The sequence below is a fragment of the Callorhinus ursinus genome, unplaced genomic scaffold, assembly GCF_003265705.2.
Source record: "Callorhinus ursinus isolate GAN/ISIS: 27379988/994484 unplaced genomic scaffold, GSC_fseal_2.0 scaffold18, whole genome shotgun sequence".
Taxonomy (NCBI): domain Eukaryota; kingdom Metazoa; phylum Chordata; class Mammalia; order Carnivora; family Otariidae; genus Callorhinus; species Callorhinus ursinus.
The window spans coordinates 28148477-28176332 of record NW_027397080.1 but is presented as its reverse complement, the minus strand read 5'-3'; the positions used below and the strand labels follow the sequence as shown (position 1 = coordinate 28176332).

Here is a 27856-nt window from a genome sequence, read left to right as displayed (position 1 = left end):
GCATCCTCCTGAATTCAAAAACATCCGGTGGATTCTGGCACCAAATCCTGTCTCCAGCTGCACAGACTCCCCACCCTGGGTCGCAGTTGGGAGACAGAAGACCTGGATTGCACTCAACGCCTCTTCACTTTACTTGCCTTGTGACCTTGAGCTTGCTGCTGGGTCCCTCTGAGCTCACTTTTACCATCTGTACAGAGTAAATCTCGGTACAATGAGATGATCGCCAACAGTCCCAGGGATTCTGTCTTCTAAAACTAACATGGGTTGGTTTTGTTTGGATTGTACAAATAGGATATATTAATTGCAAAAAAATTGTAAAAACAATGAAAAATATAAATAAAATAAAACTACCAGGAAATCATATGTGCAATATATAATATATAATTATAGATATATACAATCCCACAACCTGGAAAAAATCACTGCAAACATTTTCCTGTCATTTGCTTTTAGCGCTGTCTCAATTGTATCCACGAGAGGATATTTTTTTACTGAGTGGGGTCATAGAGTATGTCCTTGTTTTCCACTTAGCAAATTGGTAGAGGATTTCCCTTGCTGAAACAGTCTGATTTCTCTTTACCCCAGCACCTAGGCATGGCCTATTCTGCACTGTTCATTAACACCTATGACACGACCCCTCCCTCCACCCTTTGTCCCCCAGGGGTTGGGGGAAGGGAGCCCTTGCCCACCCAGAGTTGCACCCACCACCCATGCCTCTGGAGCCGAATCTGCTTGAAGGAGGCTCCCAGATCTGTCGGAGGGCCTCTTCCAAGGAAGGGAGGTTGCCCCTAGCTGACTTCTGCTCCAGGAGCCCTTGTTCTAAGAAACCCTTGAGCTGTTTGTTGGGCTTTGAAGACCCACCTCGGTGAAAAGCCACTAAACTTCCTTCCTTCCTTGCTTTCATTCATTCATTCATTCACTTACTTAACAGGGCGACCTCAAGAGCAAGACCTTCCTTGGCTCAGAGGTTCTGTTTGCCACCCAGGGACAAAAAGGCGGATGAAGTGATTTCCATTTTTGGTAGAAGGTGATGCACTTTCTGCATTTCCAGCAGCCCGGAGGATCTCGCCAGGGAGGTGGATGCCTCTGGACTCCCTGAACACCCCCCTGTCCCCCAACTCCCACCCACCGTGTCTAGCGGTGGAGAAGCCCGGGGAGAAAGGAGGGAGGAGGACCGGCCGGCGGAAGGACCCGGGAGCCGCCCCAGCTCGGAGAGGCCCGGGTTCGGGCGAGTCTGCGGGAAAACCCCTCCCCGGGGCGGGAGGCGGCGGCGGCGGGGAGGGAGCAGAGGGCGGTGCGACACCGCCCCCGGGGCGGGCCCTGTGCGTGGCAGCCGGACCGCCGGCCCCGTCGCGAAGTTTCCAGGCTGCGAGCGCCGCCGGGCCGGCCGGACGTCCCCAGACCCCGGCCATGCGGCCGCTGCTGCTCCTAGCCCCGCTGGGCTGGCTGCTCCTGGCCGAAGCGAAGGGCGACGCCAAGCCGGAGGGTGAGGGCGCGGGCCGGGGCCCGGGGGGGCGGGGGAGGGGGCGCTGGTCCGGGGGCAGCTGGTCTGCACGGGAGGCCTGGGCTTCCGAGGGGATCCGGGTTCCGGTCACTTGGCCACTGACTCGCTGGCGACTTGGACGAATCACTTCCCCTGTTGGGACTGCGGTTCCCGCGTGGGTGCAGCCGGGAGGGGAGGGGCACGGAGAGGGTCAAATCGTAATAGCTCCCGTTATAGTAGTAACAGCGGCTTCTGTTTATGGAGCACTTACTATGGGCCAGGCAGCAGTGAAGCAGGACCTCAACCCTCCGAGGTGTTTTCTGCTTTTATCCCCCTTTGCCCGCTGGGCAAACTAAGGCTCCAGAGTCGATTCACTTGCCCAAGATCACACAGCGTGTGGGCCTTGGAACCAGGAGTGACAGCCAGGTGTGTCTTGGTCCGTGGGAGCCACTGGGCATCCCCAGCCATGGGGGTGGGGAGTGGCATGGGGGGCCCCCACGGCAGAGCCATGTACACTTTTGGGGGACCTCTGTGGTGGTCTGCGCTGCCCTTGCTGGGTGGTGGGTCCTCCTCGCTCCAGGTAGCGCAGCAGGAAGCAGGCTCAGACAGGTGCGCGGACTGCCTAGTGTTGTCCAGTCCTGGAACAACGGGTTGTTTGGTTCAGGATCTCCTGGACTCTGCATCTTCATCATGTTCCTTCTCCATCCTCAAGGCAGATTGGGTTTCAGAGTGTGCCCCACCGTTCTGCGTGGGTCCTCCTGTCCTCCCCACCCCTCTCTCAGCCACCTCCAGGGTTGCCTGCTGAGCCTCTGAGAGGAGCTGGAGGGGGCAGGCTGGTAGGGTAGCAGACCCTCACCAGGGGAGAGGGTGGGAACTGCCATTTCTTAGTACCTCCTTTGTGCCAGGTTGTGCCCAAGGCCACATGTCTCCCAGTGGTAAAGCCCGTGGTGACGAATTTCTGTGAAGCTTGGGGTTCTAGCCTGCAAACTGGGGGCAATGGTACCGGAGTCCTAGTGCTCTTGCCAGGATTCCATGGGATGAGGCCCACTGGCGAGGGTTCAGCTCAATGCCTGGGCCATATAGGCCTTTTCTTTCTTGGACCCAGCACGGCCTGCTTTCCTGGAGTATCTCTGCAGGGTAGTGGAACAGGTCAAAAAAAAATCCAGTGAGCCAGGTGCTGAGCACAGGGCTGGGCTGGTGGTGTGTGCAAAAGGCCTGTGGCCTGGCTCTACTCACTGGTCGGGAGCCAGGAGCCCTGTAATAGCCTTTGTTTCCTGGGCCTCTCTTTGCCCTGCTTCTGCTGATGTGGGCTCCGTCCACCCCCAGACCATTCCAGGAGAGAAAACTCCCACTGCCCACAGCAAAGCCCCCAGAGATGAGTGAGAGGGACCAAATCAGTGACAGGCCTTCAGGTGCCCTGACCCCAGCAGCAGGTGATGGGAGGGGACAGAGTAGACAGAGGTAGCCCCCACTAAGAGTGCAGGATCCAGTGTGTCAACGATCCAGGCAGAGCACCTGGCAGATAGTAAGTAGATAGTAGATTGATGGACAAGAAGCATCGGGTGGCCAGACATGGAGCTAATATCAAGCCACTCTCAAGTTGAGGCCCTTCGCTTCCCTTACTCCATTCAGACCCTTTTGATAAGTAAGGAATCATTAGCCCCATTTTGCAGATAGCAAGACTGAGGCCCCAAAAGGTTAAATACCTGGTCTCCAGTTGCTGTAGGTGGTTGGAGGTGGAGTCGTTGACTGGAACTGAGACCCACTTCTCCTGACCCCTGTTGGTGGGGGGGGGGTGCTGTTTCCTGGAGGTCCTATCGGGAGGAGTCTGCTCAACTTCCGCAGACCCAGCTGATGGGGGGACCCTCAGCCTGCTGGCTAGGACGCTGTGGGAGGGTGGTTTGTCCTGCAGGCCCACTGACTGGTGTCAGGAGGGAGAGACACTCCAGCGGCCGCCAGAGAGGCCTCCTGGGAGCTTGTCCGCCCCGTACCCGAGCAGATATGGGTTTGGCACGTGGAGAGAAAGACGGAGTTTTCACTTTAGGGAGCTCCCAATTTTAGGGGAGGACACAGAGGTCCTCTCCCTAGTAGATGCCCAATATTATGCAGGAGATACAACCCTTCTTTCCCAGAATGACCTGTGCTTGAGAAAGGAGACATTGCCTTATCCTGCGGGGGGGGTCCCCAGACCAATGTGGGGGACAGAAAAAGGGTGTCAACAAAGCAACATCCAAACAAGCAAATTTTCATAGAGTTGGGAGCAGGAGAGTCCAGATGTCCCCTGGTCCTTTCTCCCTTTTGTAGAGGCTTCTAGCTGATCACTGTCCTCTGCCTGGGCTCCCGCCTGTCCCTGCGGGCCTTGGTTTGGCCATGGAGAGGGAATGACCAGCTGGAGCCTGGTGGCTGCCTTTCTGAGACTCCAGGAGGTCAATAGGGCGTGGGCAGGGGTTGTGGGTTGTGCTGTTCCACGCAGGGAATGGAAAGGTCCCAGGAGTCAGGCAGGCCCAGCTGGATGTGCATGCGCGTGTGCGTGTGTGTGTGTGCGTGCGTGTGTGTGTGTGTGTGTGTGTGTGTGTTGGCGGGGGGAGTGTCTGAGGACACCTCAGGGGACTGAAACCCAGGAGAGTCACACTTGGCTCCTGGGCACTGGGAATCCACATCTCCTGCCATTCTGCCACACCCGGTTTATGGCTTCCGTTCAAGCCTGGGGCTCGGTGAGCCCGGAGGATGGGGGAGGAGCTTCATTCATTCCCAATCCCCAGAGAGCAGACCGGGGGGAGCTTCCTAATGGTGTCCACAGCCTTGTGTGGGCTGGCCCTGCTTGGGGGGGTGGGCATCAGCTGCAGCACAGCGCCCCAGGCCTAAGTTCTCAGCCTTGTCTTCAGACCCCAGAGAGGTGTCTTCCTACCCCCACCCCCAGGCCCCTGGGCTCAGCCTCTCCGCATCATTCTTGCTCTCCAGAAGGAAGATAGCTTTTCTGTATCGGGGACCCCTAAGGGCAGCAGCTGGCCTTCTCTCCGGGGAGGTTCCCTACGACAAGAACCCGTGTGGCCCCCACGGCCAGGAACTGTGCTAAGCACTTCACAGACTAGCACATTCAGTCCTCACAAAAGTCTCTGGAGGAAGGTACTAGGGCTGCTAGGACCCCATATTACAGATGAGGAGACAGGCCCAGAGAGGCTAAGTTACTCATCCAGCAGTCTGTCTGCCACTCCGCCCTGCTCCCTCCCGCTCACCTCTGCTGCTCCTGGAGCACAGCTGGTCTGTCTGGGGAAGTGGGCCAGGAGCCCTAGGTGTCAGGCCTCACTCGGACCCTGGCTTTAGCCCCAGGCGGGTCTGCCGGACCAGCCAGAAAGCAGGGGAGGTGGGGGGGGGGGCCGGGTCGGGCCCTGGTGCTCCGAACCTAATCCTCCACGGTGTCGCCCTGTGGCATGCCCTGCACATGCTCTGGCTGCCCTCCGTGGGACTGGAGCTGAGTGTCCAGCCGCAGTGGGGATGCCTGATTGAGGGCAGCTGGACGTGCTGCATTCCAGGATGTTGGACGGGGAAACGATGAGGCTGAGAACATGGGCATTTGGAATTCCGGCTCACTCTCTTCTCACGTCAAGCTTCTATGACCTTCAGCAGGGTATTTAGCCTGTCTGTGCTTCAGCTTCTTCGCCTGCACAAGGTGGGGTAGAAATACCACCCGCCACACGGGCTGTTGATCGTTAAGTGTGACAGTGAACATAACACACTTCGTGTAGCGTGTGGCGTCTGGTAAGGGCTCAGCCAGTGACGGTGCTTACTAGAACCACGTGCCCACCGTGCTTCCTAAGGCCAGACAGTGCACACCAGACATCCTGAGTCACACTCAGTCCCAGCCACGGGTAGGGGCAGGGAGGCCAAGGAGATGAAGATGTGAGTCTGGCCCAGCAAAGGGAGAAGGGGCAGGTTTGTACTGGTGCGTCACCTGCTGGGCCGGCCGATGGCGCGCCAGATAAGGGGAGGGGATGACAGAGGGCTTCATGGAGGACCAAGGCCTCTTTAGGAGGAGTGAGTTGTGCAGGCAGGACAAGGGAATGGGGCAAAGGCTGGGTTCAGTGAGACAGCTTTCGTGGGGGTGGGCGGTGTTGAGAGGTAATGCCGGGGTCCCTTGGGGGGAGGGGCCTGCCTGGGGTTCTCTTGCTGTGAACCACCCCCAGGCCCCTCACTGGAGCCCAGAGTCAGGACCAGGGGATGCGCTGGATCAGAGGTTTCCAAATGTGGCTGGCCTCAGAAGTTACCCAGGAGATGTAGGAAAAATCCAGACTTCTGGGCCCATCTCAAACCTCTGGTCCTGGGGCCCAGGAGTCTAGAGTTCACAAGCGTCCCTCATGATGCTGATATGCAGGCAGGTTTGGGACTCTGGACTGGGTGATCTTTTCGAGTCCTCAGCCAGGGAAGCAGGCACTAGATGTGTGAAGGCCCTGGTGGAGCGCCTGGCAGCACCAAGGAAAATAGAGAAGAGACAGGCTGAGTTGCTGGGGAGGGTCCAGCATGGCCTGGGGCCCTCTCCTCCACCTCAGCGAGGGTCTCTTCAGACAGATGGAGACACAGAGCTGGTCACTGTCCCAGGCCTGGGCATTGCACGCACGGGTTAAGAGAAGCGGCTCTGGATCCAGGCTTCTGCGTCCCACCGCCTGGTGCTACCACTTCCTGGCTCCCTTGGGCAAGTTACCATTTCCGAGCCTTGGTTTCTAACTGTAGAGTGGGGGGTTAGGACCAGGAAAGGGCTTAGAACCAAGTACGGTTTGTCGAAGGTGTTCGGTAAAGGGTAGCTATCTTGTACCGTGATGTGGTAGAGGGAACTCAGAAAGGGAGCCTCAAGATGCCCACGCCATCCCCTTTGCCTTCCCCCTGCATCCTGACTTCAGGAGCCCTGATCCAGCACCTTACACAGACACACATGCTGGCTTTTTCCATCCATGAAACGTGACACTTTTTCTGTCCCCAGCAGCCCCTGCCAAGGACAGGAGGGCCTCAGAGCTGGTGACTCGCCTCTCCTCACTTGTGGGGGAGACTTCACCATCCTGGCAAGAATTGGGGGAGCCTTTCTTCAAGTGTGAGCAGCAGCCCGCTTACCTGGTCCCCAGGGTCAGGTGGTGAGGCCTCCCCTCTCCACACCTGCCTAGTGAATCCACCCCAGGTCTTTGGGCCCACTTCCAGTGGATTCCTGCCAAAACCTGCTGGGCCGCCCCCTGCTCTGGGGCCTGCAGCCTGCCGAGCTCTGCCAGCTCAGCCAGCTCTGCCCAGCAGGACCCCTTTGTTCTCTCAGCCCGGGCCCCTCTTGCTTTCACAGAGTGGGGGTGTAAGGGAAGGCCTTACTTGCCTGTGTTGGGTGGGTCTGTTTACCCAGAAAAGCATTATGTCCTGGACCCCAGTGAAAACAGTCATGAGCACTGCAAATGGGTGGGTGGGGGGGGGTCCTGCCTCTAAGGGCAGGAGAGAGGTCAGGAGAAATCTGAGAAGGCTTCATAGAGGTGGTGGCAGGAAAGGGGTGTCACTGTTACTGACCCTGGGACCTGGAGGAAGATTAGGGAAAGGGTAGAGGGAGGGGGAGCTGGGGCAGAAGGGGAAGAGCCCAGTAAGGTGAGACCCCTGGCTGGGGGAGGGCCCTCTCAGTGGAGTGAATGAGTATGTCACTGGGCCAATCAGGGAGGGCCTTGAATGCCAGGGCAAGGTGTTTGCCTCTCACTGATCAGTTCTTGAAGTAGGCACAGCGGTGTCAGTTACCCACGGGCAACCACGGTCCGGAAGCAGATGATCCTCCTTCTGAGAACATGTCAGTACTAGCCTAACTGTGTCACAATGCTACATCTTCATCTTATTTCCTCTTATCCTGTAGTGTGTGTGGGGTTTTTTTGTTTTTTTGAGAGAGAGTGCTCACACAAGCTGGGGGGAGAGGGGCAGAGGGAGGGGGAGAAGCAGACTCCCCACGGAGCAGGGAGCCAAATGCTGGGCTTGATCCCAGGACCCTGAGATTATGACCTGAGCAAAGGCAGATGCTTAATGGACTGAGCCACCCAGGTGCCCCTTGTCGTTTAGGGTTTTTATATCTCACACCATCACAAGAAGGGGGAGTTCAGTGCAGTGAGGTATTTTTTTTTTTAAAGATTTTATTTATTTATTTGAGAGAGAATGAGAGATAGAGAGCACGAGAGGGAAGAGGGTCAGAGGGAGAAGCAGACTCCCCGCTGAGCAGGGAGCCCGATGTGGGACTCGATCCCGGGACTCCAGGATCATGACCTGAGCCGAAGGCAGTTGCTTAACCAACTGAGCCACCCAGGCGCCCCTGCAGTGAGGTATTTTGAGAGGCCCCATTGATATAATGTTTATTGCAGTATATTGTTATTATTGTCCTATTTTATATGGCTAATCTCTTACTGTGCCTGATTTATAATTAAACTGCGTCATAGGTATGGACCCAGAGGAAGAAACATAGTATGTATAGGGTCTGGTACTCTGTGGTTTCAGGCATCCACTGGGGGTCTTGGAATTCATCTCCCATGGATAAAGGGGGGGCTACAGGGCTCGAACTCCATAACCCGAAGACCAAGAGTCGTGTGCTCTACTGACGACCAAGCCAGCCAGATGCCCCTGCTATACTGTTATTGTCCCTATTTTACAAAGGGGAAACTGGAGCCCAGAAAAATCAGGGACTTGTCCAAGGTCACAGAACTGGTAAGAAGCAAAGCTAGGATTCTGACCAGGCAGGCCAGCTACAGAGCCTTTACTTCTCAGATAACACAGCTTCAAATTGTGATCTGGAAGGGACTGTCCCAGGGCTCCCAGAGATGCTGTCTGGGGAGTTGTTTCCAGCAGGTTCTATTGCAGAGGTGAAGCCACACTACAGAGCCTGAGAAGGTCTCTTGTTAAAAAGGTTGTACAACTGCTCTGGTCAAAGCTAAGGATTTATTTCTTTTCTTTCTTCTGTGAAGATTTTGTTTATTTATTTGAGAGAGAGAGCATGAGCAATGGGAGTGGCAGGCAGAGGGAGAGGGAGAAGCAGACTCCCCACTGAGCAGGGAGCCTGACATGGGGCTCGATCCCAGGACCCTGGGGCCATGACGTGAGCCAGAGGCAGACCCTTAACTGACTGAGCCCCCCAGGTGCCCCAGAAGCTAAGGATTTCAAGTCGGTTTCCACTCAGGATCTGCTCACAGGTTCTCCCGTGGTGGCCTAGTGAGGCTCGGCAAGACCGTTGGGATAGATGAGCAGTGTGTGCCCCGGGCACAGGCTTGGAGAGCAGTGGCCGTCCCTGGGCCCCTGTCCAGCATTGGCCAGAGAGGTGTTCAGCATTCCTGGTGTTCAGCATTCCGGGCGAATCCTTGCCTCCGCCCCTGTGCAAGGCCAGAGCCCCCTAAATGCGGAGAGACCCAGCCCCACAGTGCGACGTGCAGACACCTCTGCTCTGGACACCTCCTGTCACGCCAGTCCGTTCCCAGGTGGATGGGACCCTGGAGGAGAATTGGGAGACCTGGGTTCCGACCTTTGGCACGTCCTTCCGACCTGGGCCTTGGGCCCTTGTCTATAACGGGTAGACACGAGGACACATCCTGCTGGGATTTGACACATCTGGGAACAATGACCTGCTCTTGCCTGTCGCCCCTCCTGCTCCAGTGCGGTTCACCATGCCCTTCTCTGTCCGCAGACAACCTGTTAGTCCTCACGGTGGCCACGAGGGAGACCGAAGGGTTCCGGCGCTTCAAGCGTTCGGGCCAGTTCTTCAACTACAAGATCCAGGTAAGGGGCTCCCCCAGGGGGGGGAGGGGGGCAGGACAGCCAAGGGGTGGCGGGAGAGTCCAGGAGCTGGGTTTTTGCCCTTCCCAAACTGATGAGGGCCACTGGGAAAGCTTCTGGAAGCCCAAAAGATGAGGACGAGTTAGGAAAAGCAAGAGGGGGAGAACGTAAACAAAGTCTGGGAGGTGCTGGAGATGGGAGAGTGAGTAAGTGAGACAGGAGGATTATGTGGCCATGCCCACGCTAGGGGGGGTGTGTGTGTGGCTGGTTTAGAAGGCAGGGCCTGGGAACCAGCATTTGCACCAGTCCCCCCAGGTGATTTTGGGATGGCCATAGGTTAGAGATGGTACCTGTGTAAACACCGCTCTAAAGAAACCCAGGCCAATGCCCAGTCTGCTTGGTGTCCTCTGTGTGCGGTGTGTGGGGCTTAGCCCTGCAGGGAGACATTCCTCCATTTACCTGAGTGTGCTGAGTGCCTCCTCCTGCCAGGCACAGTGGTAGGCGCTGGGAACAGAACGGTGGACAAGGCAGACCATGGCACTGCCTACACAGCTTACAGTCTAGTGGCATTAAGCCAGAAAGAAAATAGATTAGTTCACATGAATGCGGGTTGAAGCAGAGGGTTGCTTCAGGCATAGCTGGATCTAGGGGTTCAAGCTCCATGATAAGGGCTTCGTCTTTCCATCTCTAGGTCCTGTTGGTCTTCCTTTGCCGACACGCTCTCTCTGCATGGTGGCAAGATGACCACCAGCTACAGACCCACATGCCCCAGCTTCTCAACCTCAGCAGAACTAGACAGCCTTTCCTTAGTTTGAACAGAAGAGCCCCAGGGAAGACTCCCACAGGCCATGCTTAGGTCTCAGGGTTCCCAGAAGGATGGAACACACTGACGGGTCAGGTGTGGTCACATGACCCAACCCCCCTCCCCCAGGCCCATCAGCTTCAGGTACCTTGTAGAACGGCTTCCCCATAGGTGCTGGACAGACACAGGCAGAGATGGTCACTGTCCAGGTGGGGGTGAAATTTTGGCTGGTGAGATAGTTCTTTGCCAAAAGCCCATGTTAAGGGGCCTTTCTCTGCAGGCACTGGGCCTGGGAGAGGACTGGAGTGAGAAGGGGTCGTCGGCCGGTGGAGGGCTGAAGGTCCGGCTGCTAAAGAAAGCTCTGGAGAAGCACGCGGACAAGGAGAACCTGGTCATTCTCTTCACGGACAGGTAGGTAGCTGGGGGCCTCCTGGGCAGGGCCCCTCAGCAGAGAGATGGAATATTCTAGAGTGAGGCCCTTGCAGAATAAGGGGGAGGAGGGGGGATCACTCCAGCTGAGGTTGTCTATAGTTTTTTTTTGGGGGGGGGTCTGTTGAGCCCAGAAAAGACCATTCCCATTGGTGGTGAGGAGGTGCGCAAGGGGGCCCGCCCAGGTCGGGTGAGCCATGCTTCGAGCGTGAGGAGGGCACCGGGGTGGGGACCATCTCTCTGCCCAGGGTGGGGTGGAAACACTGCAGGCCAGGCCGGAGACAACAGGGCAGATCCGTTTCCCAGGGGTGGCTCGGAAGGAGGTGCCCTCGTGAGCCCCTGCTCACCTCTGCCCTGCTCCCGATTCCCCCGGCTCTGGCTGCAGCTACGACGTGGTATTTGCATCGGGGCCTCGAGAGCTCCTGAAGAAGTTCCGACAGGCCAGGAGTCAGGTGGTCTTCTCGGCCGAGGAGCTCATTTACCCGGACCGCAGGCTGGAGGCCAAGTACCCGGCCGTGTCCGACGGCAAGAGGTTCCTGGGCTCTGGAGGTGAGGAGCCTGGGTGCAGAGAGCATGGCAGGGCTGGGCGGACTCCAGAGGGGTCCGTCCACTGCCATCGGGATGTCCCCCCTGCAGTCGGCCTCATCTCGTGAACAGCCACCCATCTGCACAGGGGAAAACCGGAGTCACCCCTGAATGTCCTCCCTCGGGCCCCCCACCCCTCAGTCCGTGGGCCGGTCATGCCGCTCCCGCTTTGAAAGACCTCTCGAGTCCACCCCGACTGGCACCGCCTCCCTTGGCTCCTGGCCGGTTGTAGTAGTCTCCTGCCTGCTCTGCCAACCTCTACCCTCACCCCTTCCAGGCCATTCTCCATCCAGCAGCCAGGCACAACCACATCACTCAATGGCTTCATATTGCATGGAGACTAAAATCTGTATTTTATTCTGGATTCCTCTGTCCAGCCACAGAAGAGGGTCCGCCCCCTGGCAGCCACGTTTCCCCATTGGCCGAGAGAGTTAGCACCATCTAGATGGCCTGGTCCTGGCCCAGGGCTGGCGGTGTTCTCCCTTTCCCTGGCTGGCCCCTTTTCCCGTTTTTCTCTCCCCTTACCCATCTGCACTGTGGCCAAGGTGCCGTGTGGGCTTCTTCCTCTGAGCGCCCCCATGCACTGAGTGACCGTGGCCCAGCCTCTGCCCTTCTCTGGGCCAAGTTTCCCAGATGACTATAGAAAGGGGGCTCCTGGCCTCTGCGCCACCAGCTATGCTCTCCAGGGACTCCTGGTCTGATCCATTCGTTCACCGCCCGTGTGGCGCCCAGCACCTGAGCTGGGGCAGCTTAGTGGGTACAGTGATCTTTCTCTGCGAGCTCAGTGGGAATTTGTCACCAAGTGGCATTAGCTAGCAAGGCACTTTCAGCTTACGGACACTACCTCTGCTCAATCCAGGAGGACTTCTAAGAGAAGGTGAAGGAGGGGAGGTGAATGAAAGTGGATGCTGGGACAGGGCCCCTGACTTGGAGGCCGGAAGCTAATGTCTGTCTTTGTGTGTCCCCCACCAACCTGCAGGCTTCATCGGTTATGCCCCCAACCTCAGCAAACTTGTGTCCGAGTGGGAAGGCCAGGACAGTGACAGCGACCAGCTCTTTTATACCAAGATCTTCTTGGACCCGGAGAAGAGGGTAAGGGCCAGCCGGGGGGGGGGGGTGTGTGTCGGAGGCGGGGGGGTGGCGCTGGGGCATCTTAATGCTGGATCTTGATGCTGCAGTGGGAGCAGCGCCCCTGAGGCCTGACCCCCTGGGTTGGGCATTGACACCCCCATGTATCCATTCACCGATTCACCGATGTATTCAGCAGCTACTTATTGGGCGCCTGTGTGTGAGATGCTGTCAGGTGCAGGGTCGGGATGTGGCAGTGAATGAGACAGTTGGGGTCTCCACCCTCATGGACCCTCAGGTCGGGGAGGCAGGAGTTTATGACCTCACATCTGTAGTGATGGTGTTGAAAGGAACCGACAGGCTGAGTTGCCCCTGCCCCACCTTGCCTGGGAGGCTCCCGGGGGGCTGATGAGGTCTTGGCCAGACTTATGCCCCAGCCTCCGAGCCTGTCTTCAGGAGAGGTCATCGAGGGGACTGAAGATGGCAGGCCTGGACCCGTGTCGCCCCAAACCAGCCAGTGTCCTCTGGGCAGGCAGGAAACTCGGAGAGTCCTTGGAGGGTCAGGATTCCTGGATTCTGCCCTGCTTACCCCCCCCCAACCCCTATCCGTGCCATGCTGTGTGACCTAGGGTAAGTCACTTCTCCTTTCTGGGCCTCGGTTTTTGTCATCCACGAAATAATGGAACAAAGCGGTTGGACCTGTGCAGTCGAAAGGCGAACTTGATCTCTAAACTCAGTCCTTCCTCCTCCTTCCCCTTTGCCTCCTGTGACACCACTTGCAGAAGCTCAGGGTCCCAAACATAAAAGTGGAGCCGCTCTCTATGGGATGAGGGCCAAGCCGAGGGTTCCACTTGTCTTCCTTGGCCTGGCTTAGGTCTCCATGAGACACAGTTGAATCTTGAAGAGGCAACATTGCGCATGAACAGGGAACCTCAGGGCCAGGCTCCTGGGGTTCAAATGCCAGCTTAGGCAGTTATTAGCTGTGTGACCTTAGGCGAGTTAACCAACCTCTCTGTGCCTTATTTTTTTAAATCTGTAAAATGTGGTACTTTCCCATAAGGATGTTGTGTGGATTAAATTAATTAATGTATCTGTAGTACTTCGTGATTGACAGTAAAGCAGAAAACAAGTGTTTGTTGTCATCATGGTGGTTTGTGCTTGAACCAGCTGTTTCCCTTCGATGCCTTCCAATTCTGAAAGTGCCTGGACCAGCAGATCCTAGGGCTAGCAGCTGCCCCGGTGTGACAGGGCAGAGTGGGTGTGGGGAGAGGAGATGGCAGAAGTGGGAGGGCAGACTCCCCGCACTGGGCGTGATGGGGCCTCATCCCCTGCCAGGGCCTGTCCCTGCTACATCCTGGTGTCTCCTTTCCTGCAGGAGCGGATCAACATCACCCTGGACCACCGCTGCCGCATCTTCCAGAACCTGGATGGAGCTCTGGGTGAGCAGCCCCCACGGGCTCTCTGGCCACCGTGCTGGGAGGTGGCCTGGCCCCATCCGAGGTCCCCAGCGGCTGCCTGGATGTCCTAGGGCAGAAGTGTGTTTCTCGGGGGGTGGAGAAAGGGCCAAGAGGTCAGTCTAAGAGCCTGCGGGACACCAGGGCGGGAGGCAGCCGCTCAGCCTGGGAGCAGCTGGGCGATGCTCACCACGGGTGCCTGCCCCCTGCCCTGCGGCCCTGGTTCTTACAGGGGAGCCTGCTCCCCTCCTTCCCTGCCCTCCCACCTCCCAGGTGAAGGCTTCCTGGGCTCGCATGGGGACTGACCTGACAGGAGGGCAACGGATGGCTTGGGAAGCAGAGAAGCTGCCTGGTCCTTAAAACCAGAAACACCCTGGGGCTGGCCCCAGATCCCTGGCTGGTGATGACATTCCTTTGTCTTCCTGGGTGACCTCGGACAAGTTTCTCTCTCTCTCTCTCTCTCTCTCTCTCTCTCTCACACACACACACACACACACACACACCCCTCAGACCTCATTTTCCCGTCTTTGGAAAGGAGTAGTTAGACCCAATAGCTGATTGGTGATTTTATGGGGTAAATGGAATCTTATTTCTTGAGAATCTAGTGAACACTATGACTCCTTTCTTGGGAAGGTGCAGAAGTGTCCACATCCTTTTGTCTGTGGCTTCTGGGAGTGCATGGACCTACATTAAGAAGCCTGGTCCAGAACACTTTTGGGGAAGCCAGGAACTTACGTGGAGGGGCCCCCTCGCATGACCACCTACACAGAGGGCCTGCCTTCCCAATGTCTCCCAGGCTGCTGATGAAAGGCCCCTCTGCATTTATAACTGTCGGACAGGCAGTTTCCTCCTGCTGTCTAATGGGGTCAGAGCAAGAGGGTTAGGGTCCTGCGGGAGGAACTCTCTCCACCAGGACAGGATCTGTCCCCCACCCTGCCCAGGACTTCCCCTTGGGCTGGCGTATTCTCAGTACTGCTCTGCATGCCTGTCAGAACGGCTACCCCAGGCTCTGTCCCGGGGCTTCTCTGAGCTGGAGCTGAAGCTGGAGCTGGAGCTGGAGCTGGAGCTGGAGCTGGGATGTTTCAGGTCTTTGCTTTGTCCCCTTCCCTGCTTCTGGCTCCAAGAAGTCATCACAGTAAATACTAGGGGTTGCTGTGGATTCCATGTGCTGGGCAGGGTGCTAAGTGCTTGCCCAACATGGACTCCTCCTACTCTTACCCCCATCTCACAGACGAGGAAATTCAAGGCTCAAAGAGGTGGTGTTGTAGCCCGGAACATGCCCTGGGTGGAAGCTAGGATTTGAGCTTGGCCTCTGGGCCTGACGGTGGATGTGTCTGTGCTTTGTGACCCCCAGATGAGGTCGTGCTCAAGTTTGAGATGGGCCACGTGAGAGCGAGGAACCTTGCCTACGACACCCTCCCGGTCCTGATTCACGGCAATGGGCCTACCAAGGTAGGGAGAGGCCCCAGCCCACGGGGAAAGAGCGGGAGAGAGGCCAGAGGCCCAAGTCTGCTCTCGTCGTGACCCCACAGCTTCTCCTTGGGGTCAGGGCCCCCTGGGCCCCGTTGCCACCTCGCTGCCTCTGTCCTCGCGTCTGAGTTCAATGTGGTGCCTTGTCTCCTTGCTGTGGTGGTCAGTGATGTTCATCCCTGCTCAGCTACAGGACACAGAGGAGGTCACTGTCCCCATCAGGGCCTCAGCTGGGCCACCTGAGTCATCTGCATCCCATCATCCCAGGGCAGACTTGTTTCTTCGTGCAACAAACATTTACTGAGTGTTTGCACTGGGATACAAGGCAGAGTCAGTCTTGAGCGGGACAGACTGGTTCCTGTGCTCCTGGGGCTCAGAAGGAGCTGGGGTGCAGGCCAGACCTCATGGGCCCTGGGGAACCAGCCCTGGCTTACAGCACACTGCTTCAAGTGTGGTCCTCGACCCCCTCCGCTCCGCCCCCCCCCCCCACTGTGTCGGAGTCACGTGGCCGGGAGAGAACAGGGCGAGTGTGAAAGCAGATTTCCTGACCCCGCTCCAGAGCTGCTCAGTGGGACTCTCTGGGGTGGGGGCCTGGCCAGCAAGCTGCATTTTACAAGCTCCTGGCAGATCCAGAGGTGAAGGTACGGCAGAATGCCAAGCCCTCCCTCTGCCCTCAGAGCAGCTTTGGAGATCTCCGGAGGGACAGAACATTCTCTCCAAAACCTGCCCCAAATAAGGTCACATTCCTGCCCCATTAGAGGGCTGGGGTGTGGGTACCCCAGGGGCCGATGGAGATGTGACTCAGTGGTTACGGATGGGTGGGCCTGGCCCAGACCCCACATCTCAGACCCCATGTCTCAGACCGCACGTTTCCCTACAGCTGCAGCTGAACTACCTGGGCAACTACATCCCACGCTTCTGGACCTTCGAGACGGGCTGCGCTGTGTGTGACGAGGGCCTGCGTAGCCTCAGGGGCATTGGGGTACAGCCACCGGTTGTGAGGGGCTCAGTCTCCTTGGATGGGGTGGAAGAGACTATTGTCTTTGGTGGGAGGTAAAGGGATCACCTTTCTGTCTGGGGTTCCATCTTCCTCTTCACCCAGGCACCTCCTCCTGGAAGCCTTCTCAGATTACACATGGCTCCAGCTCACACCCCGCCCCCAGCCATGCCAAAGTTCTGGTTCCTTTTCCTTCAGCCTGAGTCCTCCTACAGCCCCCTCATCTCACGGACCTTACTCCTCATTTATAGCTCACTTCAAACCCATGCCAGCCAGGCTCTCTGACAGCAGGCCATCAGCTGGTCCTGGCTCCAAGTCTAGGCTCACTCTGCCCAGCTGGGACCTCCTCCTCCGGCTTCCTTCTGCTTCCACGCCAGTCCCTGCTTCTGCCTGCCTGCACACACTGCTTGGAGCTGCGTGGCCCAGGCCCCTTTCCTGCTAAGTCTGCACACCTCTGCCTCCGGCTCTGGGTCCCTCAGGCCACCCTACGGGCTCAGCAGTGGCCCGGTGGCTGGACATTGCCGGCCCCTCACGCTGCCCCCCTCCCGATGCAGGATGAAGCTCTGCCCACAGTCCTGGTCGGCGTGTTCATCGAACAGCCCACGCCGTTCCTATCGTTGTTCTTCCAGCGGCTTCTTCGTCTCCGCTACCCCCGGAAACAGATGCGGCTTTTCATTCACAACCACGTGAGTAGCAGGCCCTTGGTGGGGTTGCCGTGTGGCTGGGGTAAAGGCGGACCGGCTGGGTAGAGGTGTGACCTTGGGTACATTCCTCAACCTTTCTGTGCTTCAGTTTTCTCCTCTCTTAAATCGGGAGAGAAGAGTGCCGACCACGGGGATTTGCTACAAGGGTTCAACAGGTGGGCACGTGGGATGCAGGGGCGCCTGCCATGGGGGAGGCACATGATAGGCGCTCCTCGCTGTCAGCATCGGCGTGGTTTCCCTCCCTGTCTCATTCAGGCCCTCCTGATTTGATTCGGTGACAAATGGGTTTTCACGCCCCTGCGTACCTTCTGGGGAATCGGGGAGAGCCCTGAGGCCTGCTGCTTTGTGGGGAGCAGGCCCGGGCTCAGGATTCCCAGCTCCTTCCCTCTCCTCTCCTTAGCTGGATAAAGTCTCAGCTCTGCTTTTGCTTATCCCAGTTTCCATAATTGGGATGCCAGATAGACTCTCCGGTCCTCCCTGTTGTCCAGGCTCCTTGTCTTCACGTCCTCTTAACTGCCCCATCTAGTGTCACCCCTTTCTGAGACGTCTCAGCCCCGACAGTCTACACCGCATGCCCGGGGCCCCACGCCCAGCTCTGCCTGGGCCACAGACATTCATTCAGCTGTGCCACGTGGAAACAGGAGAAGGGTGTGGGCCTGGCCCTTGGGAGGCTCCCAGCTTCCCTGGAGACGTGAAATGGCACAACCATGAATTCCGACTCTGTGACTGGGCGTGGAAGAAGAGAGCAGTCACAGGCCTTCTTTGGGGTCCTTCTGTGTGCTCCGTCTGTCTTGTTGGCTCCTGACAGTGACCCCGTGAGGGAGGCACAATCACCTTCCCATTTTACAAGGGAGGGCACCAGAGCTGAGTCGGGGGAAGTGGCTGGTCAGAGGTCACGCAGCTGAGTGTAGCAGAGCCGGGCTTCGCTCGAAATCCTGGGTTTGCTTCTAGAGTTCCCGCTCTTTCTACTTCCCCAGGCAAGGGGCCCGGGTGTGGACTGTTGTTTTTCCAGGTGTGGCCCAAGGATCACCTGGAGCGTTTTTGCAACGAAGCAGATCCCTGGGCCACGTTCCAGACCAGAATAAATGACTCTGGATATGGGGCCTGTGGGGTCGGGGGGTGCTGTCCTAGAGACAGGCTCTTTAAGAGGCCAGTGGGCCTGGCCTGGTCCAGGGAGGATGCTCAAGGATGGCTGGGGAAGGGCACTCCAGGCAGGAGGCCTGGCATGGGCAAAGGCCTGGAGGTCGGAGAGCCAACGGCCAGCAGTGTGTGGGGACTGAAGGGGAGTGGATGCAGTCCCAGAGGGTGCTCCGGTCCTGGGGGGGTGGAGCCTGTGTCCGCGTCCTCACCCTCCCTTCCCCCACCCCTAGGAGCAACACCATAAGGCTCAGGTGGAGCAGTTCCTGACAGAGCACGGCGGCGAGTACCAGTCCGTGAAACTGGTGGGCCCCGAGGTTCGGGTGGCCAATGCTGACGCCAGGAACGTGGGCGCGTGAGTTGGGGGCCACTGCACCATGGTGTCTCTGCTGACGGTCGTGGGCGGGGCGGGGGCGGGGGCTGGTCCCAGGGTGTCAGGAGCATCAGGCCAGATGCTGTGTGTGTTCTCCAGCAAGTTCCTGCCCCTGTCTGAGCCTCAGCGTCCCCATCTGTCAAATGGGGAAATGCTCTCTGCCCTGCCCACCTGGGGGCTCCTGGGTGGGGCTGAGCAGTGTCATTTGGGTGCAGGAAGGAAATCAGAGAAAGAGGAAGAACTGGAGGGCCAGAAGTAGATAAATGCTGACAGAGACCATCTCTGATTTTTCCCTTGTTATTCAAACAAACAAACAAGTCATCTGTGTTGACCGTGGAAGAATTAGTTCAGATCCGAGGCTGGTGAACTTTCCTGTAAAGGACTAGGTAGTAACTCCGTGTGCGTCGGCTCTGTGGTGTAGCATGACAGACGTGACTGTGCTCCAACAGAATTTTATTTTTTTTTATTTATGCATTTGACAGAGAGAGGGAACACAAGCAGGGGGAGTGGGAGAGGGAGAAGCAAGCCTCCCGCCGAGCAGGGAGCCTGATGCGGGGCTCGATCCCAGGACCCTGGGATCATGGCCTGAGCCGAAGGCAGACGCTCAATGACTGAGCCACCCAGGCGCCCCCAGAATTTTGTTTATGGACCCTGAAATTTGAACTTCATATGGTTTTTATGTCACTTTAAGAAAAAATTTTCCCCCAGCCATTTAAAACTGCAAGATAGTCTTTAGCTCATGAGCTGTGCGATACCAGGCAGGGGGCTGGATCCGGACCGTGCACTCCAGTTTGCTGAGCCCTGGGCCAGATAAACAAAAAGAGCATACATTTGTAAGGCTTTCCAGCCAGGTCACCAAACTGCGCTTCGGAAGGGCAGAACCGGTTTACCCCCCTAGCCCCGGGCAGTGTAGGAACCTGTCAGGGGGCCATGCTTTCCCCAGTACGGGGGTTTTCAGGGCACCTGACACCAGTTGCTGAGTGTTCACCTTGAGAAGCTAGTATCGTAGCCCAGGGTCTGGGTTCCAACCTGCACCGGGGCTGGCCTGACCCCTTTAAACACCCTTGGCTGGTTCCCTGTGGTCATGGATGGGGACAGGCCTGGAGAGCAACAGCTGCAGGGCACTCCGGGACCCTGGGTGAGGAGAGGATGGCGCCAGAGCCCCAGCCCCGCTGAGCCCAGGTCCCCAACCTGTAGGGACCTGTGCCGGCAGGACCGTAGCTGTACCTACTACTTCAGCGTGGACGCCGACGTGGCCCTGACTGAGCCTAAAACCCTGCGCCTACTGATCGAGCAGAACAAGTGAGGCTGTGGGTGGGCGGCAGCAGTCGGCCGCCAGGCCCTCCGAGCCCCGGCTCCCACTCCGGGCCCACCCTGCCGTGCCTTCCTTGTCCACCTTTCCCTCGGCCTCCCCTCCTACCCTGTGCCTGCCCCAGCCTGGCGGCCTCGGCTTGGTCCAGGATGTTCCCTCCTCCCTGCTACCAGCCGCGCCGGCCCTCCCACCCTCTGCCCCTGGCTGCCCCGTTGGAGGGGGTGGGGACCCCAGGTGGGCCAGCCCCCCCTCCCCCGCTCCAGGCCCTCCCCCAGGGGGTGCTTGCGGGTTGAAAGGTCACCATCCTCCCCTTCCCCACACCCAGCTAGATCTGCCCCAGACTCCCTGTGGGCCGAGGGATTCCCACTGAGGTGCTCCCTTCCTCAGGAACGTCCTTGCCCCCTTGATGACCCGCCACGGGAGGCTGTGGTCGAACTTCTGGGGCGCGCTGAGCGCAGATGGCTACTACGCCCGCTCTGAGGACTATGTGGACATTGTGCAGGGCCGGCGTGTGTGAGTACCTGCGGGGTGGGAACCCCCTCCTCTGTCTCCCCCCCCCCGTAGTACTATCCTCGAAGCCCTCAAACTGCTGCTGGACCCAAAGCAAGGACGACTGCAGTTAAACACATGGAAGGACTTCCTGACAATTATCCTGCCCCCGTGTGCCCAAGTCAGCCCTGTTGTGCCCTCCCAGCCTGTGACTTCCCCTCCCCCGGGGCCCCAGCCCCCAGCCTGTGACGGGCCTGCGGCCCCCTCCATCCTCTTCTCTCACCCTTAGGGGTGTCTGGAACGTGCCCTACATCTCGAACGTCTACCTGATCAAGGGCAGTGCCCTGCGGGCCGAGCTGCAGCAGACAGACCTGTTCCACCACAGCAAGCTGGACCCCGACATGGCCTTCTGTGCCAATATCCGGCAGCAGGTCGGCCTGGGCTGGGCAGTCAGAGGAGGCCCTGTTGATGGAGAAGGTGGTCTCTATCTGCCACCTTACGCCCTGGAGCTTCTGAGATGCCAGGGCCTGGTGGGGGGCACTTGGGGCACCAGGCGTGAGGCCTGGTCCTTGGGGTCTGTGGGGATCATGTTAGTGGACCCGGTTTCCGCACCCCTCTATTTTATGTACATTTTCAATAGAGCCAAAAACCCCAAAGTTTCCACCTAAATATACTCCCAAGTAACGTGCCCGAGAGACACCCTTACCATACCCCTGCACCCCACCCAATATGTTTTTGTGGTTATTTTTTTTTAAAGCGACAGCACGATGACGTTTTCCCCATGCCCAAAACTTCAGGACCGGACACCATCCTTTGCTTTTACACATTCTTTCATTCCCATTCGGTCCTCCAGGAAGCCCTCCTTGGTTGTATCCCATGTCAGGCCTGGGCTGGGTGCTGGGGAGATGAGGTGGGGTGACCCACACTTGGTTCCCTGATCTCCAACTTAATGGGCAGAGGAGGCTGCAGCCATGCCTCTCCTGGGCCGTGCATGGGACTGTGGGGGTCGGGGTGGGAGTCTCTTCCATCCGGCCTGTTCTCCCTAGGATGTGTTCATGTTCCTGACCAACCGGCACACCTTTGGCCACCTGCTCTCCCTGGACAGCTACCAGACCAGCCACCTCCACAATGACCTCTGGGAGGTGTTCAGCAACCCCGAGGTGAGGCCCTGGCTGGATGGGCAGGGGAGGGAGAAGAAGGGACTCCAGTGAGCCTGTGGGTTCAGCGTGAGGAGGGGTCGGGCCCCGTAGGCCACCTGCCTTCCTCCACCCCAGGGACCCAGTTGGGCAGGGCAGGGCAGGGCTCTTGAGAGGCAGCGCCATCTAGTGGAGGAGGAGGGACCAGGAGTCGGGCCTCCCTTGGTGGACCATCGGTTGAGCCTCTGTCTTTGGGGCCTCAGTTCTCTTAGCTCTAAAATGGGTATACTATCCCAGTCTCACTCACTTCTGAGGGTGTCGTGAAGATCAGAGGAGGAGAGAGTGCTGAAATGTTCCTAGACATTGTGAGCTTGTGGCTGACGTGGGTCCACGCACACACCTGTACACACACATGCACGCACATGCACGCACCTGCACACACATGCAGGTACACACGCGGACACCAGCCCCTGCAGGCACACATTCACCCACATTGCACGGGGGGGGAACTGGGGGAGGAACCCCCTCTTGGAGCGTCCTGTGGAGTTGGGCAAGGGGTGAGCCCAGCTGGCCCAGGCCAGGCCTGAGGACCCCGCCTGCGTGCCCCGCCCCACCTACCCCCCAGGACTGGAAGGAGAAGTACATCCACGAGAACTACACCAAGGCCTTGGCAGGGAAGCTGGTAGAGATGGTAAGGACTGGGCACCTCTGGTAACAAAGGTGCTGAATTTACACCCTGCACCTGCTGTCGGGGATGAAGGACAGAGGGAGGAAACTAGCTGCCCCAAGGGAGGTGGGGAGGCACCTTTCTGGGCCCCAGCAGCGCCTGGGCGAGGGAGTGGGTGGTAGGATGGCCCCTCCTCCTGTTGTCGCTTCCTGGCTGGAGTCTGCAGGGGCCTTGGGACCTTGGGTTTCTCCTCCGGCCCAGGCCCAGGCGAGAAAGAGGAAGAACATCCCCGAATTTGGTCTCAGCTGGGGACCAGGGGCCAGTAGCGAGAAACTGTGCACATTCCTTTCCTGGCCCTGCACCGGGAGCCCTTGGCTGAGAAGGGCCAGCACTGAGCTCTGCTTCCTTCCCCTTTTTGCGGCTCGCAGACCAGGGCGTGGGGAAGGGCCTGGGCTGCATGAGGGGCCTTGCCTGTGGTGGCTGCCGCAGAGGGCTGTGGAGGTGGGGGAAGGTGCTGCGGGGCCCCTCTGGACCCCTATGACTGAGTCCCCGCCCTCCCCAGCCTTGCCCAGACGTCTACTGGTTCCCCATCTTCACGGAGGCGGCCTGTGACGAGCTGGTGGAGGAGATGGAGCACTACGGCCAGTGGTCTCTGGGAGATAACAAGGTGGGCGTGGTGCCTGGGCTAGGGATGTGGGGAGGCCGCCCCTCCACCCATGCCTGCCCTCCGGGCTCTTTCCCTGACAAGCCAGCCAACCTCTCTGGGACTCTTCAGATGGGTGCTCTGGCCCTTAGGAGTGGGGGAGATTGGGAAATGGGATGGAGTGTGGGTCCCCAAGCTGCCGGGACCACGAGATGACTGGGAGCCTCCTTAATCTTGAATTGCTTGATTTCCGGCTCCTGGTTTGTTATTAGAATGATTTAGCTTCCTTTACCAGATTGGGTGTGTCATGGGGGAGGAATGAGCAAGTGTGGGATGAGGAAGAATTAGGAACATCAGTGCCATGTTCACCAGACAGCAGAAGCAGGGGGCATGTCAGGCTGAGAGGCTATGCGTTCCCCGGAGGAGGAATCCTGTACCTGCATTCATCTTGGAAAGTTCAGGGAACATTTTTTTTTTTTTTTAAGGGAGGGGAAGGGGGGGTAGAGAAGAGAGAGACTATTAAGTAGACTCCACTCCGTGCTCAGCGTGGAGCCTAATGGAGGGTTCGATCCCACAATCCTGAGATCATGACCTGAGCCGAAATCAAGTCGGACACTCAACCAGTTGAGCCACCCAGGCGCCCCAAGTTCAGGGAGCACTTTTAAAGGCACATGAGGCCCCGGGCCTGTGTGCCTCAGAGCCTGACTAATGTTTGACCTGGCAGCTGGACCTAGTCCACGGGCTTTGGTGGCTGAGATGATCTCCAGAAGCCAGTAACTGGGATAGTCCAGGCTTTCTGGGGTCTGGCTGGCCCTCGTCCTCCAGGGCCCAGGTCAGCGCTGGGACTCTAGGGCCCGACCTAACCCATCGCCCTCTGCACTGGTTTTCTCTGCGGTGTCACAAATCCGCACAGAGCTTCACGGCTTCAAACCACACCCACGTATCCTCTGCGGGTTTCTGTGGGTCGGGAGTCCTCATGTGGTTTAGCCGGATCCTCTGCTCAGGGTCTCACGAGGCTGCAGTCGAGATGTCAGCCAGGACTGGGGTCTCCTCTGAGGCTCGGGGTCCTACTCTGAGCTTCTGGGGCAGAACTCACGTCCCTGCTTCCTCCAGCCGGCAGGAGAATCTCTCTCTTCAAGATCGTTTATTTTATTTTTTTTAAAGATTTTATTTATTTATTTGACAGAGAGAGAGAGAGCACAAGCAGGCAGAGTGGCAGGCAGAGGGAGAGGGAGAAGCAGGCTTCCTGCGGAGCAGGGATCCGGACGTGGGGCTTGATCCCAGGACCCCGGGATCATGACCTGAGCCAAAGGCAGCCGCTCAACCGACTGAGCCACCCAGGCGCCCCCAAGATCCTCGTTTAAATGCCCACCCGGGACAGTCTCCCTTGTGATGAACCCAAAGTCAATGAACTAGTCACCTTACTTCTCTCTGCAGAGGCCCCTCACTTGGCCCCCTACCCTGACCTTTTCCCATCACGTTCACTGGTCAGGGGGTGGGGGGTCAGACAGCCCACACCCCAGGCGGCCGTCTTCGAACTCCGCTTACCACGCTTCCCTCGGTCATGGTCATTTCCAGGACAGCCGCATCCAGGGTGGCTACGAAAACGTGCCGACCATCGACATCCACATGAACCAGATCAGCTTTGAGCGGGAGTGGCACAAGTTCCTGGTGGAGTACATCGCCCCCATGACGGAGAAGCTCTACCCCGGCTACTATACCAGGGTGGGCGCGCCTGGGAGGCCACCGGGGTGGGGGCAGGGCTGGAGCGGCTCGGGAGGGGAGAGGGGGAAAGGAAAGTGGGCAGCCGCAGCTTGCAGGAGAGGCCTGAACATTTGGTCTCCAGGTGGGTGTGCAGTCTCCTCCCATGGTTGGGGGGGTGGGGGAGCTCTGGAAGAGTCCAAGGTAGGGGCAGCCCACCTTGCCTGTGGCCTCTGACCGCACCCCTTTGACTCCTTCCTCCATGTCCTTAAATCCTGCCTCGGTAATGCTTCTGCAGGCTCCCCACACAAGCCAGTGCACCCATTCCTCTCTCAGCTCTCCACTGAGAGCCTGCTGACGGCCCCCTTTGGCTTTTGCCCTCCTTCCCTCCCTCACTGCCTCATGCGCAAGCTTTTCTCCGGACACCTGGTTCCACTGCCTGGGCCCTGCCCTCAAGGAATTGGCAGCCTGCCTAGTTGCCATGAAGGGTTGTGAAGATTCGGTTCACTCCCTTCTGCCCTGCTTCCCTCCCTTCCTCCTCTTCCTTTCCTTCCCTTCCTTCTGTCCTTTCCTCCCTCCACACATTTTTACCGAGAACCTCCCCTAGGCCGGGCTCTGGGGAGCACCATGTGAAACCCTGCCCTCCGAGAGCCAACATTCCCCGAGACCGGATGAAGGGCCCCTTCTGTGCACCCCGGCCTCTCCTGCTCTTCAGCGGCCCTTGTTCTCCTTCCCACTCCCTTGACACAGGCCCAGTTCGACCTGGCCTTTGTTGTCCGCTACAAGCCGGACGAGCAGCCCTCACTCATGCCGCACCACGATGCCTCCACCTTTACCATCAACATCGCCCTGAACCGGGTGGGCGTGGATTATGAGGTGAGCAGCTTACAGGGTGGTTGAGGAGGTGGCGGGGCCCAAGGGGCCCGGTGCCGGAGAACCAGAGAGAAAGGGAAGGCCTCTGTGCTTGTGGAGCAGGGGCACAGGAGGTCAGAGGCCAGACTGCGTGGACCTGGAGCCTGCCTGCCCGCTCTCACCAGCTCTGCGGCCTCGGACATGTTTCTTAGGCTCTCGGTTTCCTCATATCTTAGATGGGAAAATGTAGGGCGCCCTTCGTAGAAATGCTATGAGAATTCCACAAGCTCATCCAGGTGAGTGCTTACGTGGACGCCCAGTGAGCACTCCAGGCCTGCGAGCCGTTTGTGATGATGAGTTTAGGGCTTCCATCATTCTTGGAAGTAAGGGCTGCTTTCAGAATGGCGGGACAGGGTCAGTCCGGGTGTGGGGCTCAGGCTTGTGGCTGGATGGGAGAGCTGGGGAAACCAAGAGGGTGGGGGTGGAGAGGGGACAGTTCTGGGGGCCTCAGGGCCCCACGGGAGGCCTCCGGGTGTGATCGGCTTGGGGGGGCCGTTCATTCATTCCTTTACTTATGCCTTAAGCTACTGTTTCTTTTTCTTTAAAGATTTTATTTATTTATTTGACAGAGAGAGATAAAGCGAGAGAGGGAACACAAGCAGCGGGTAGCAGGGGGTATTGGGAGAGGGAGAAGCAGGCTTCCCGCGGAGCAGGGAGCCCGATGTGGGGCTCGATCCCAGGACCCTGGGATCATGACCTGAGCCGAAGGCAGACGCTTAATGACTGAGCCACCCAGGCGCCCCTTAAGCTACTATTTCTAAGTGTTTCGGGGACTCAGTCCTGGCCTGGCCACAGTGAAAGACACCCGTACAAACACCTCTCATTTTTTTGGAGAGTTTACCATGTACCAGGGGTTCTCCTAGAGGACAATTTTGTCCCTGCCCCCCCCCCCCCAGCCCCTGGGGACATTGGCAATATCTGAAGACATTTTTGGTTGTCACAACTGTGGCAGTGCTGCTGAGAGCTAGCGAGTAGAGGCTGGGCGCCCAGGACAGCCCCCCACCAAAGGAGAATTCCTTGGCCCCTGGCAACGATGGCTGAACAACAGTACACGTGTACTTAGTACCATCGAACTGCACACTTCAAAATGTTTACGATGGTAAAGTTTATGTCATGTGTCGTTTTGGCCCAATTAAAAAAAAGAGTTTTCTGGCCACAAATGTCCACGGGTGCCAAGGTTGAGAAAGCCTTCCGTAAGCTCTTACTCATCTCACTGAAATCTCATGACCCTGTGAGGTTAATGCCCATTTCCCAGAAGGGAAAACTGAGGCCTGGGTTGGTGACAAAGTTGGTAAAGCACGTAGCCAGCATTTGCCCAGGGCAGCCTGACTCCCAGGCTGGGCGCCCCAGGTGGGCTGTGCCGAGGGCCGCGGGGCACCCTCCCCCGCCCCCCGGGGGAGGGGGCCTCAGACAGAAGAATCCGGCGGCGGTGGGAAAAGGGACCTGCTTCCCCTTGGAGAACTGACGCTTCCCGTCTTCCAGGGCGGGGGCTGTCGGTTTCTGCGCTATAACTGTTCCATCCGAGCCCCACGGAAGGGCTGGACCCTCATGCACCCTGGGCGACTGACGCACTACCATGAGGGGCTCCCCACCACCAGGGGCACCCGCTACATCGCCGTGTCCTTCGTCGATCCCTAATCGGCCAGGCCAGGCCACCTCAGACCTCTTCCTCTTTGCCAACAACCACTGCCCAGCAGCACTCTGGGGCCTCGGGGTCCCAGCCTCCAGGCTCTTGGAGCCCCCGTCGGAGAGACTCGGCCACGAGCCAGAGGCAGAGCCCACTTCCTCGGCTGGGGCTTTCGTGGTGCTCTGGACCCAGCCCAGGGAGACACTGTTCCTGTTCATTGCTTTGTAGCAACTTGTCCTTTCCCACCCGGCTTCCTGAAAAAACCCAGGCCTCTTCCTCTGCTTCTTCCGTGGCGGGGGTCGGAGGGGGGGTGGAATTGAGCAGAACAGGGGCTTAGCCAGCTGCCCAGAGAGGCTCTAGGGGTGACAAGGCAGCCCCAGACCTCCTGCCGGACAGAGCTGCAGCCCCAGGACTTCTGCTCCGGGCCTCGGGGCAAACACAGAGACCTGGATCAGATTCAGGGCCCTCCCTGCCCCCGGGGACTGCTGAAGCCCTTTCCTCCGTGGCTCCTGTCGTGGGAGCAGAACCTAGTGCCCTGGAGAGAATGACTCGGAAAATCTCCTGGGAGACGGGAAAGGTATCAATGCCACAGCTTCGTCCTCAGCGTGCGGGGAGGGAGTGAGACGTCCACACACTGCAGTGCGTAACCCTGTCCTGGATGCCTCCGGAGAGAGGGACAGTCAGTCAGAAACAGGAGAGTTTCTATTAAAGGTCATTCAAACTACGGAGTGGGAGATGCTTGGGTGGGCGAGTGTGTACGTGACAGGGCGAGTGTCTGCAGGGAGACATTTAAGAGCCCAGGGCTGCCCAGAAGGGCTGTGTCAGCAGACGTGGTGACGTGTGTTTCCCAAACACAGGGGTCGTGTGTGATCCCTGCGTCGTCTGTGTATTCCGGAAAGCCTTACACGTGAGCTAGGTGCAGGCCGCTGGGGCACACTTCATCCTCTCTCAAGATCTGCATCGAGTGTTCCCTCCTCCCTGAAGCCTTTGCTGAGCACCCTTCCCGCAAACAGGAATATTGGAGAACATAGAGCTCCTGGTGGCCCCCAGCATGCCCTGGGCAAACTCTGTGTGTAGCACTGATAACACTTTGGGGTGTTTATTAA

The 27856-nt window shown here is 58.2% G+C and overlaps 1 protein-coding gene across 1 annotated transcript; it reads left to right on the top strand.

Moving 5' to 3' along the window:
- Nucleotides 1-1333: 1333 nt before the first annotated feature.
- Nucleotides 1334-27474, top strand: PLOD1 (procollagen-lysine,2-oxoglutarate 5-dioxygenase 1). The gene is made up of 19 exons (XM_025855737.2): nucleotides 1334-1486; nucleotides 9156-9247; nucleotides 10327-10457; nucleotides 10861-11024; nucleotides 12040-12152; nucleotides 13504-13567; nucleotides 14937-15034; nucleotides 15933-16034; nucleotides 16604-16735; nucleotides 18124-18245; nucleotides 19461-19565; nucleotides 19963-20088; nucleotides 20354-20495; nucleotides 21111-21224; nucleotides 21826-21891; nucleotides 22430-22534; nucleotides 24089-24235; nucleotides 24962-25087; nucleotides 26606-27474. Exons 1-19 carry the CDS (start codon nucleotides 1411-1413, stop codon nucleotides 26759-26761), a joined length of 2181 nt encoding a protein of 726 aa, XP_025711522.1. The 5' UTR covers nucleotides 1334-1410; the 3' UTR covers nucleotides 26762-27474.
- Nucleotides 27475-27856: the final 382 nt, after the last annotated feature.